The sequence below is a fragment of the Gymnoscopelus microlampas genome (assembly GCF_963454915.1).
Source record: "Gymnoscopelus microlampas genome assembly, chromosome: 3".
In the NCBI taxonomy this organism is placed as follows: domain Eukaryota; kingdom Metazoa; phylum Chordata; class Actinopteri; order Myctophiformes; family Myctophidae; genus Gymnoscopelus; species Gymnoscopelus microlampas.
The window spans coordinates 26,718,681-26,731,180 of NC_139940.1; the positions used below are offsets into that span (position 1 = coordinate 26,718,681).

Here is a 12,500-nt window from a genome sequence, read left to right on the forward strand (position 1 = left end):
GCGCATGTATGTGTGTGTGTGTGCGTTTGTTGTCTTATACAATAAATAATTATATTTTTAGTTTATAGTAGCCTTTATTCTTTTCCTGCATCTGGTTACAGTATGTGTGTGTACGTACCTGCTCATACGCTGCCTTGTGTGTACTGTGTATACTCATATTTGTCTATGTCTTGTGTGTTTACCCGTGTAAACACACAATATGTGTGCACACAGTGCCTGCATACTGTAATTATGTGTGCTTACTTGCACGTATACCCGTATTGCGCCTGAAAATACAAGATCTAGAGAGAAAACAACAGAAGTTTGCAATGTGCGTGTGATGTGCTGTGAGCTTGTAGACCTGCTACTTTCACTATTTCTGCACAACACCGGTGTGCAACGAAGTAGAAAATAACGCTTACGCTGTTAATCAATTCGTAGATACATAAATTATATATAAATACATATAAAAAACACGTTGTTAACCACTTAAACCCCATATGGTTGAGCTTAGTCCATCAGGGCTCTATACTAGTGTATTTTATGTTTTCTGTTATTGTGGGGAAAGCTTTAGCTGGAAATAGCCGAGGCGTTGTGAGCTTGCCGATCTGCCATTTTCGTTGGAATAATCGTTGGAATAATCGCTAAGACGACGGTCGATAGTTGCAGCCCTATTGAGCGTGCCAACGTGTCGTCACCACGGGGGGCGTGGCATTGGGCGTGGCATTGGGCAATGTTAAGTCAACCTGGTTTTTACCCCTCAAAGATGTCCGCCGCTACCAAAAGACACTTGTTGACGCAACTTCAGGAATTTTGGCACGCTCTATAAGCTGCGTGTGCCTACCTCAGCCACTCCGCTGAGTCCTGTGTCAGACTCGGACGCGCGGACCTGCAGGGTGTGCAGGGTGTGTCCGCTCTCGTAGTCCACGGCCCTGGTGAGACTGAGGGCCCCGCTCTCCTGGTTGATGCTGAAAAGGTTGCCAGGGTTCACCAGCAGCATGTAGGACAGGCTCTTCTTCTGGAAGGAGATGGCCTGCACCGTGGCAACACTGGAGACACAGGAAGTGGACCATTTTTTAAACGACAACCAAAGACAAGAATAACAGTTATAATAAGATGAGGAATGATAGAACTATGACACAAGAAATGACTTAAATCCAATTCAAACGGAATCGTGCGACCATTGGTGGAAGAACTATTCCGATTTTTTACTTAAAGGGATGGTTCACCCCCAAAATGATGTTTTTTCTATCGATTAGTCACCCCATGGAAGCTTGGATTCATCGATATTTTTTAGTTTTTTGTCACATTCCTAAGCCAATAATTTGATGACAGGCAAATGTTAATTGTGTACAAGTATAAAAGTATTGGCATCAAAATATACTTGAAGGAGCACTTCACCCATTTTCAACCATATCTTCATTTAACTGGGCCTCACTAGTCTACTGGTCTACTCACTATATCTCACTATGTATTTGTGGGCTATGGACAGTTCAGAAACATGCCTACCAATGATATTATCAATGGGGATTCCAAATCCAACCTAATAGAAACTACAGCCTTTCTCCTCCTGGAAAGTTAGAATGCTGAAATAGAAACCATTGTTCTTGCATTAATAAAAAATGAACAAAAAAATTGTTTCAAATGTCAAAACCCGATGATATCACTGTTAGGCAGGTTTCTGAACTGTCCACAGCCCTCCTCTGAGACACAAATCAAGTAGACAGAATTGGTCACATTAGTGAGGACTGAGGACCAACTATATGAAGATAAGGTGGAAAATGGTTGAAGTGGTCCTTAAAGTACCAAAGTAAAAGTTACTAATTATGAATAGTCCATTTCAAAATAAAGTTCATAATTTTTCAAAATGTGTCATACGTTTTTTCAAAATGACAGATCTACAAGCTCACAACGCTGAGCTTGTAGATGTTACTGTGTACTGGCAGCACTGTATGCTATCATTTAAAGGTTACAGCCATCAGGGACTTTCTAAATAAAGATACCTACTTAAACCTCATCTAACCAGCCACCCACTGACACACGCATATACGCTCGCGCACACAAATGCACACACTGACTGGACCCAAATGCACCCTTATGGATGTGTGTGTGACATTTGCACACTCTGAGCATTAAATGAACACCAATGCCTTTACAGTGTGCATATGCATAGAGTACCCATGGACAGACACACACCAGGCACAAACACCAGCTCTCACACAGCTCAGAAGGTGGCATGGATACTTAGTTATTAATACAATCTGCTTCGCGCCAGCAGCCCTGAGGAGGCGGGTTCTCTCTCACTCACACGCACACACACACACACACACACACACACACACACACACACACACACACACACACACACACACACACACACACACACACACACACACACACACACATTACCCTTCATGTTAATCCAGAGCTCGCTTTTAATAAATATTTGAATTTGCCACACTTTCAAATTCTCCGCCTCGGGCCAGAATGATGCATCTGTGCCCCCCCAAACCCCTCTCCATCCTTCTATCCCTCCTCTCTATATCCCCCCCCCCACCCCCTCATCCCTCCGTTGCTATTCTTCTTGCCTTGCACCGGGGGGCACATCATTTCATGCGTCAAATGACCGGCAATGCCAAGGAACAGGCCATGCTTCATGCACAAACGCACGCACATACTAAACACATGCAGAATAACACACACGTGTAACAAACAAAATATAATGAACTGCAACAGGTACACACAAATGCGTGCGTGTGTGCATCCATGCACGCACACACACACACACACACACACACGCACACACGCACACTCACACACACGCACGCACGCACGCAGGCAGGCAGGCAGGCAGGCAGACAGACAGACAGACAGACAGACAGACTCATGCATCCACATTTTTTGTGTTATCCTTTTAACCAAAGTGTGTCACCGTGCCGTACTGCTGTTTACATTTTTGACTAATGAAGTAGTCAATCAATCAATCAAACTCACGCTTGGCCCACTGGTGTGTTCTCTGGGACGGTCAGGGTGTAGGTGGAGTTGGTGAACTGTGGGGGGCGGTAGCCAGCCAGGACGGCCACTGTAGCAGGGGGACCCTTACGACCGTGCGTGTCCACCGCCTGCACCCTCAACAGGTACTCCTTGCTCGGCGTCAAAGGCCGGCCTGTGGTCCGGACCTCCCCCGAGCTTCGGTCCACCTCAAAGCAGTCCTCTCCACCTGAGGAGAGTACAGGATTGAATTGATATGGTCAAAACAACAGATAGTTTTGCAGACAGAGACTGGAATACAGTACAGATAGACAGATAGATCAATGGAGATGAAAACAGACAGATTCAGTACGTAATACATAAGTACATTGATGGAGAGCAGATTCATTAGATCAGTGGCTTGCAAAGTGGGGTCCGGGAACCCCCAGGGGTCCTTGTGGGGGCCCCCAGCAATATTAGTTAATTTGGCATTAAAATCAGTTTTAACCGCGTCGCACTGCAATGTTTAAACATTTTGAAAATGTGTGAAAAATGTTGAATTATTTGTAAATAATTTGATAACACAAATCTTCTCTTATGGGGGTCCCTGGCACAAAATCTTTTCAGATGGGGGTCCACGGCCTAACACACAATGTTTTTAGAACCACTGCATTAAACCCACAGCAGTCCACAAACCAGTGCACAAGTCTGAGGCTGGCGGAGGACTGGTGTGATGATTATTGGTATATTTTCGTGTTTATGTGTTTGCAAGGCAAAACGGAAGGGTATCGGGGCCCCTTCTGCCAGCTGGAGAAACATGTGTGTGCTTGTGTGTGTGTGTGTGTGTGTGTGTGTGTGTGTGTGTGTGTGTGTGTGTGTGTGTGTGTGTGTGTGTGTGTGTGTGTGCGTGCGTGCGTGCGTGCGTGCGTGCGTGCGTGCGTGCGTGCGTGCGCATGTTAGTGGGGGGCTAACATCTCGACTGTGATCTGTCTTTGAACACTGTGTCTCTTTTGATACTCGGGATGCGGCCAGTTTAACTGGTGTCCCCCTGGGCAGCGATAGCAGATATAGAGAGAAAGGCAATGGAGAGATGAAGCAAAGGGAGGGGGGTGGGGGGGGGGGTAGGCTACACAGAGGGAAAGAGGTCCACAGCTGTTGGAAACAGGGAAGGGGGGGATGATCAGCTACAGCTGCATCTGACCTGTCAATCTGATTTTAGTCTTTCTTTTCGCTTCAGCATCCAACACTTTTCTGTTGCCCATAGTCTATTGATGTGATGCTATTTCTAACATTTCCTGGCAATGAATTTCTGATATAATATATCAGTACAATACAGCGAGGAGTGCCAAAAGTTACGATTGGGATGCTAGGGTGCAATATGGTCTATTTGTTGTATACATGTTGAATAATGTATACAGTACATGTTGCATAATGTATATTATGTTTTAAGCAAAAGGTGAATATGTACAGACTGTCAGCTAGGGCTTATGTCCAACCGGTGACATGATGGCTTACATACAAACAATAACAATAAGACATTCTTGACATCATAACATGGCCATATATTAGTTTGTGGTAGGGTGACCGGCAGTAGCCCATTTATTTTCAGTGTGGAATACATGGACAATTCTATGACTTTCAACCTGGAATCCCTATTTAGGGCATGTCATTATAGGCTCACAATGACAATGATGTCCCATTGCGGTGTGTTGTAAGCATGTAGATTGGCCAGGATCTGAATTATTGTACTGTAAGACGAAAGTCTTCCTTCCTTTAAGGGCTCAGGTTATGCAGCACCGCTACTACAGTGTTCAATAGTGATGCGCTGGTAGACTTGCAGATCGGGCGGGTTCTGGTACGCTGCAGACGTCATTCTTACGGGTGCGGGTCGGGCGGGTGAACCCTGGCCACGATAAAATTACTGGAACGGGTTGGGTTATGGTCCGCTTCGGGTCGTTAATTGGGTCGGTGCCAGGTCTGGTGGAGACCCGCGCATCACTAGTGTTCAAGCTACCCTGCATATACATGAAATAAAACAATCACAATACTATATGTATAAAATGAGCCTTGTGATAATTTATGTGACAAAAAAGGTGGGGAAAAAATCACTGCCCAAATGTCTAAATACTTTCATCACCAACCAACTGTAAACTTAAGAAACTAAAACTGAGTAATGTCATTAATGCTACTAATTGGCTTCAAGTGAACTTTGAGAACATATTTCCATATTGGCATGGTATTAAAAGCGTTTTCTACGTAAATGATTGGATTAATTCTTGGAACATATGTAGTTACTTTAAGCTAAAGGGGAGTCAAAATCTCTTAATATGATGGCATTAGGAATTAACACTCAAAATAGCATTTTCATCCTCCTTACCTCTCCCTCTCCATCTGCTTCCTCCCAGTACCCCCACCCAAAAAAAAGTAAAAATAAAGAATCCACAGCTGCAGGCATGGAGGCTCCATCCATCCTCCCTCCTGCAGCCCACCCCCCTCCCTGTCTCTCTCCAGAGAGTTTCCCATTATTCCTGCATCTAGGAGCTTTCTATGCCCCAGGGAACGATTAACAGTATTCCGCAACGCCATTTATGTGCATTTGCTAACACGTGTGCGCCCCCCCCCCTTCCCCCCCATACACACACGCACACACTGCTACCCCCCAACACACCCTCAGCTGTAATTGAAATTCAACATGTCCTCGGAAGAAATCTCCAAATAAACAAAAACAAAATCAATATACACGCCGTGGCATCGCTCTGCCAGATGTTGCTCATAATTACTGCTGTCAAAACTACACTAGTTCTTGTTTTGGTACATCTGCGCGTCGCTGCTTAGCGATGGAAGGAGAAGCATGCTAATTTGCGGCTGATGGAGTTTGGTTCAAATTGTGATTTATTATATATTTTTTCTCCTGTTATTGTCTTGCTGCCTCAAATTCTAGAAGCATATGCACGCACACGCACACGCACACGCACACGCACACGCACACACTCACACAAACGCACGCACACACACACTCACACTCACACGCACGCACGCACGCACACAAACACACACACACACACACACACACACACACACACACACACACACACACACGCGCGCGCGTATGGACGCACGCACGCACACACAAATAAAGAGATTCAATGTTGTCTACTTGAACTTGACCCCTGTTGTTGCTGCCTGCACTGACTGTTTGTTTATTTTTATCTCTGTTTTATTAGATACCTTCAGTGAAGAAAAATAGGAAAGATATAGGTAGAGAGGGGGGGTGACATTCAAACATGATTGCGAGCGCAGCATTTTCCAGGTAGCCTACATAAAGTATAAAAATATCAAGCAAATGTCAGCTAATAATAAAACAACGTACAATAACAATGACTATATCTTCTACACCAAAGAGAATTGCAGTAGGTAAACTTGCCCGTGAATAACACCATTTTCATAAACATTATTGGGTATCGTTAATCCAACTCACTGTCCAGTAGCAGGAAGTGGGCGTGTCCGACTGTTCCGCCTGGTTGCCTGGCAGACAGGCGGTAGACGATGGAGCCAGCTGCAGCATCAGGACCCACAGCAGCCAGGTAGGGGGAGGGGAACATGCCCCACTGCAGGTCAGCCTGGCTGGGCATGCTCAGAGTCAGCCGACACAGGTACCAGTCATCACCTGTAGAGAGGCATGTGTGGGGGGGGGGGGGGGGGGGAGTCAAAGAGGCAGAGGGGAAGGGAAATGGAGTTGATTAAACATTTTGGGTAAAACAGATATAATGTGGTTCACTGGCTTCCTTTAAAACAGCCCTGAAAATTCACCTTGCAGGAGGCCAAAGAAGGAGGTAATTATCACATCTCCCTTAGACAGGAGACCACCCACCCCCTTTCTTTAACCCCATTCCTCCCATTAATCCTTTTTTTTTTTAACTATGTGCATATAGTGTTTTATATTTGTGATGATATTGAATTTTTGTGTTATTCTTTATATGTTGATGAATTGAATACATAGGACCCCAATGGAAACAAGACCGCAAAGACTTTTTTGGTGTTATCCTTTTAGACCAGCGTTTGACTGTACTCGTGCTGTTTTGCATTTTTGTCTAATAAAATATTCAATCGATCAATCAACAATGTCATGCATTTATGTTATTCAGCCAAGGTACCAATGTGATTGCTGATGCCTGATTGTATACTTGTTGTGTTATTGTATACTTTGGTGTTGTGCACCAAAAATACTGTTTGGCAGATGTACATGTGGACGACGCGCCATGCTGCGCCGCATTGTCTGCATTTAGATTGTCTGCTTTCGGTGCCTGACACAATGCACAACCAAAGTATAAATCGGGCATGAAGGTGATAGCCTTGGCCACAACAATCACATCTAAAGGACACTTTGTAAGTCCTTTGTTCATCAGTTTGACAGTATAACGGAAACTTATTGTGAGTCTCAACCAAACGTGGGCTGTGGTTCCTCCCACGGCTGGAAGGCTACTAGGTACTGAAGCACATCATGGCAGGGCTTTGTGCTCTCCGAACACATTCATCCATCTAATCCCTCAGAAGTATTTACCATCTTCAGCACAATCTCTCTGATCCTATTTGCTAGTGGGCATCCATTTCTCAAACCTCCCCCTCTTTTCGTCACTTCACTCCCTCGGCAAATAAACACAGAAGCACCTGAACCCGGGCAGGGGCGGCCATCTTGGAGCTAATCTCGCGGTCAAGACAAATGACCCCTCACAAAGTGGCTGATGGGCCTCCTTAATAGCCTGTAGCATTTTGTGGCCCAGAATGGGTTGACTGTGTAGCAAGGCAGCTCCACAAGCATCAGACAGAAAGATGACATTTCTGGAGGGTAAGATATAAATCAAATTCTACATTTCATCTAAAGCAGGTTTTTTTCTGAAACTATGTTATTTTTGTCAAGCGACACGTCGTACGTCACTTTGTCACCGAAGCATTCGCTTGAGAGCGAAAGCTAGAGGATAGAGAAGTCCATGCTCCAAAAAAAAAAACTAAAACACTTGTCGATGATGAGAAGGTGACAACCACGTCTTCAGCGCAGTCCAAAATAAACATGTGTCTTCCTGTGCATGTGGCATTCACTACTCTCTCTGTCTCTCTCTGTCTCTTTCTCTCTCTGTCTCTTTCTCTCTTTCTTGTCTGTAGCAGTCCCTGTGTTCTGCTTGTCGTCTTTTCTGAGGAGGGATTTCTTCTGGTCTGAAGACACTTCCTCAGCACCAGCTGTTGTTTCGCCGCATCTCATCCCGAGAATGGAGACAACAGCGGAAATAAGAGAGAGCTTCACTTCAGAGACTCACGAAATGGCACAGAATAAAACTGTCTCCTTTCCTGCCTTTTCTTATACACACACACCTCTGAGCGTCTATCAACACGAACAGAGAGAGAAAGAGTAGGAGGGAGAGTGCTGTGGAGGGACAGAGAGAGAGAGAGAGAGAGAGAGAGGAGCGCGTGGTAGAGAGGAAAGTGGTTGGAGCTTAGGTGATAAGAAAGAGAGAGAGAGTGAGGGGGGGAAGAGAAAAGGCAGGAACATGAGATGAGAGAGGGAGAGTAGAGAGAGAGAGAGAGAGAGAGAGAGAGAGAGAGAGAGAGAGAGAGCGGGGGATCGAAGTGAGAGGAGAGGGGGGAAAGTGTGGAGAAAGGAAGGTAGACGTCCTGAAGGGAGAACAGAGAGAGTGGGAGAGGTGGAGCAGAGGAAGATGAAGGGGGAAGTTGGTAAACGCTCCTGACAGCTCCCAGTTAACAGCTCAGGGCTCTCATAGCATTCAAGTCTGTTTATTGGGGATGTGGCTGCTTGTAATGCAGAATGGTATGGTGGAGTACTGTACAACAGTCAGGTCAAGATTTGAAGACGAGCGGTTGAGGGGTAACAGTGGTGGAAAAAGCACTCACATTTGCACTCATAATGCAATGTAGAAATACTCTGTTACAAGTAAAAGTCCAGAATTAAAAATTTACTTGAGTAAAAGTACAAAAGTATTGGTATCAAAATACTTGTACTTAAAGTACCAAAAGTAGAAAGTACTCATTAAGCAGGTCACAAGTTTTCAAATGTATAAAATGCACAAAAATCTTTTGAAAATAGCAGATCTACGGTACAAGCTCACAATGCGTCGCATCACAACACATTGTGAGCTTGTAGATCGGCTATTTTCAAATGGCCAAAGTAATTATAGGGCTGAAGTGGTTAATGTATGTTTTGTAATATTCATCAAAATCTAAAAAGTAACTACCGGTAGTTACTTTACACTACTGGTAGTGACCTTTGGGGTCTAAATGAAGCATGTATGCATTGCATTCTCTGCATCATCATGACAAAGATCAACACATTCAAATATCCTTGCTGTCGGGCAAAAGCCTTGTATGTCCAAAACCGTTACTTTTCAGGAAATGTAAAAAAGAATCTGTGTTCCAATGCATCCAATGTAGTTATTATTTAGTCCCAAGCTCTTGCTAATACTTTTAATTGGTGAAATGTTTATAAAACCCACAGACAGACTCTCAACCTGTCGTCCCTATTTCGGGCATGCATTTTAAAAGCAAAAATGTTCAAAAAGTTTCAAAAATGTAAAAAATTGCAAGCTCACAATGCATCAGTTTGTGATGTGTTATAATATCCTTATATATCTGCTATTTTCTGTACTTTTGCGTGACACTGTCACACAACGAGGTATAAAATAGGGCATTCATTTATGAGCAAAGATTAAATATGGAAATTCAAGCTTTCTGCCCGACAGCGACAATATTATGTTAATGGTCAGACAAGCCAGATGAACAGAGCCTTTAACGAATGCAAAACAAATGCCCTGTGGCGAGCAGTCAGAGCCATCCATAACTTATACAAACATCTAGGACTGGATAGGGAAATGCTCTCCATCAACTGCAGTATACCAAGACTGGGCCCGTGGCTTTAAAAAAAAGAAGGGGAAAAAAACGTTGTTGAGCCTAGGTTCCTGGGCTTCTTTAGCATCATAAATGCTGCCCCGAATGCATAACTGTGTCATGATCCCTGGTCTGAGCCACTGCATGCATGCATGCTAAGTACTTGCAAAACACATGCATGAATACATAAATGCATACAAAGGGTTGGCTCTGGGTTGACTGAGTGGGCTTTTGGCCGTTTACCTAGCCTGAGGAGAGAGAGAGGAATGGAAGAAGCATAGAGTGATTAACCCAAGTGTCAGAAGTCATCAAATATACTTCTATACTTTTAGCCTGCATCTATCTTGCATTAGGATTATGGTGGACAATGCTGTAAAACAATTTGAGCCTCAGTATTCGTAGAAAAACAAGACATGCTTACTACTAAATCCAAGCTTGATTTGTGATTTATCTTTAATAGTAAAACTATTTTCTGATATCAGCAAAGGGTTAAAACCCTTTCAAAGATAGTGTGGGTTTCATCATAGTCTTTTAAACAACTTTGGGGCTTCTTGTAAACAACAAATGTGTTCATTTTGCTGTTTGGAAAAGTTTAACAACGATTTCCTTGTCAGCGTGGCGCAAATGATGCAAGTGAACGGCACTGCAATGTCGTCATGTGCATTCAGACAGAGGTGAGATCTGTAATATGGTTAAACAGCACTTCTTAAACATGATTGTTATGCACAACTAAATCAAAGTGGGCACTTTAAAGCACCAATTAGAGAAGCCAGTGGAGAATTTGACATACAGTATGGATGAGAACAACAATGAGAGGAGAAGAGAGGGGGCTTGAGAGTTATGAAGAATCACCTCCCTGGGAGAAAGAGAGACATCTTATTCCGTTGCTGTTCTCTTTTTCTGTCTCGTTCTCTTTGCTTCATGCCTCCAAGCTGTCATATCTCTCTCTGCTTCTTTGTCTCTTTGTCCATCTCTCTCATGTATCTAAATCCCTCCTACGATCTTAATCAATGTCTTGAATATATCATAACAAATGTGTCTGGCCGTCTTTACATCACGAGGACAGCAATTGGAAGTGTATTTTAAACGGGACACCTTCCATAATTTAGAGAGCTTGATGTGTTTTAAATTCGTCAATCCAAATCCATTTCAATAACTGTCTTTACTCCACTTAAAAAAAAACAATTTCTCCAGCGGTTTCAAATTCATCAATAAATCATCCTTCTTTCCCCGTCTCTCTCTCTCTCTCTCACTCTCTCCCTATCCTTTTCAACATTTGTCTCCAGTGGTGTAAAGTAACTAAGTACATTTACTCAAGTACTGTACTTAAGTACAATTTTGAGGTATTTTTACTTTGCTGGACTATTACCAATTTGGGTGCATTGGGAGCTTGTAGATCGGCTATTTTCAAAATATTTTCATACATTTTATCCATTTTGAAAACTTGGGACATATGGGACATTATACATAATGAGTACTTTCTACTTTGGTACTTTAAGTACATTTTGATACCAATACTTTTGTTCAAGTAAATTCAGAATTTCTGACTTTCACTTGCTAACAGAGTATTTCTACATTGCAGCATTGGTACTTTTATTGAAGTAAAAAATGTGACTTTTTCCACCACTGTTCGTCTCAGTCTCTCCCCTCCAATACTCTTCACCCAAAGGCAGGTCCTCTAGGCTGGATGATCTCTGTCAGACTGGATCAGGACATCAAATCAGATTAGAATACAGGCTGACTATACTGACATCAGGGGAAGGGGACTTGGGTTGACTCCCTCCTAATCTCAGTTAAAAACAGACGGATACAATACAGAGGCAGCGCGTCATGTAAATACATTCACAAGATGATGGCTGGGTTCACACAAAGCTGCCATTCCCTCATTTGCATATCAATGCGGCCCCTTGTCATGGATTGTTACACAAAATGAGGCTAAGAGGAAAATGAAATTGTATTTCGTTTACACTAAGCCCATTTCTATTTTCTATTCAAATTTGTTTATTTTGTTCTGTTTTTTTTCCCTTCCTTTTATTCTCTTTGCTTTGATACACAGCGTATCAGGAACACATCCGAGAGAAGACAGAAGAGGACAGAGACACAATGAGAGAGCTATTTTTTTTCTCCTTTCTTTCTCCGTCTGACTTCAACAGTGGGTGACGTGTTCCGGCGTGAAGCAGAATGTGGCAGCGGACCAGCGTTGGTCCAAAAATAGCAAGCCGCCAGCATTTTGCAAAGCTCCAATTAGATAACCACAAACAACAAGCAGTAAGGCGTCAAATTAAACTATGCTTGTGTCCACAGGTTGTGGGTAAGCATGCATACATGCAATATAATTTTGTATAATAAATTCAAATGAAACAACAACTGTGGAAGTGGCCCTCCTCTTGTAACTTAATTGGCTAACATGACTCTGCATTGACTTCAGAGTTTGGGAAGGCTTTTGATCTGGCATATTATGACAATAATAAAGGGCCGTGCCCTCACACATTAAGGCGGAGTCCTACGCAGGTTGCATATCCCCATTTTGAATTGAATGAATCACGATCTACTCGCTGCTTCATGAAACCACCACATAAGTCACTCGTATCTCTAGTGGGGGTTAACGGGGTGTAGCTAATTGATTGACAGGCAATAGCCATTGAGGATTGAAATAT

General features: G+C 43.3%; 1 protein-coding gene across 1 annotated transcript in view; it reads right to left on the reverse strand.

Annotated features, from left to right (window-relative positions):
- Nucleotides 1–12,500, reverse strand: part of LOC311041797 (neural-cadherin) — a gene marked incomplete at its 5' end in the record, with an annotated part of 161,866 nt that overhangs the window by 83,588 nt on the left and 65,778 nt on the right. Inside the window, 3 exons of the mRNA XM_084052282.1 lie at nt 824–1,028; nt 2,974–3,199; nt 6,428–6,616. Of these exons, the coding sequence (XP_083908408.1) occupies nt 824–1,028; nt 2,974–3,199; nt 6,428–6,616 (620 nt within the window). The remainder of the gene's footprint in view (nt 1–823; nt 1,029–2,973; nt 3,200–6,427; nt 6,617–12,500) is intronic.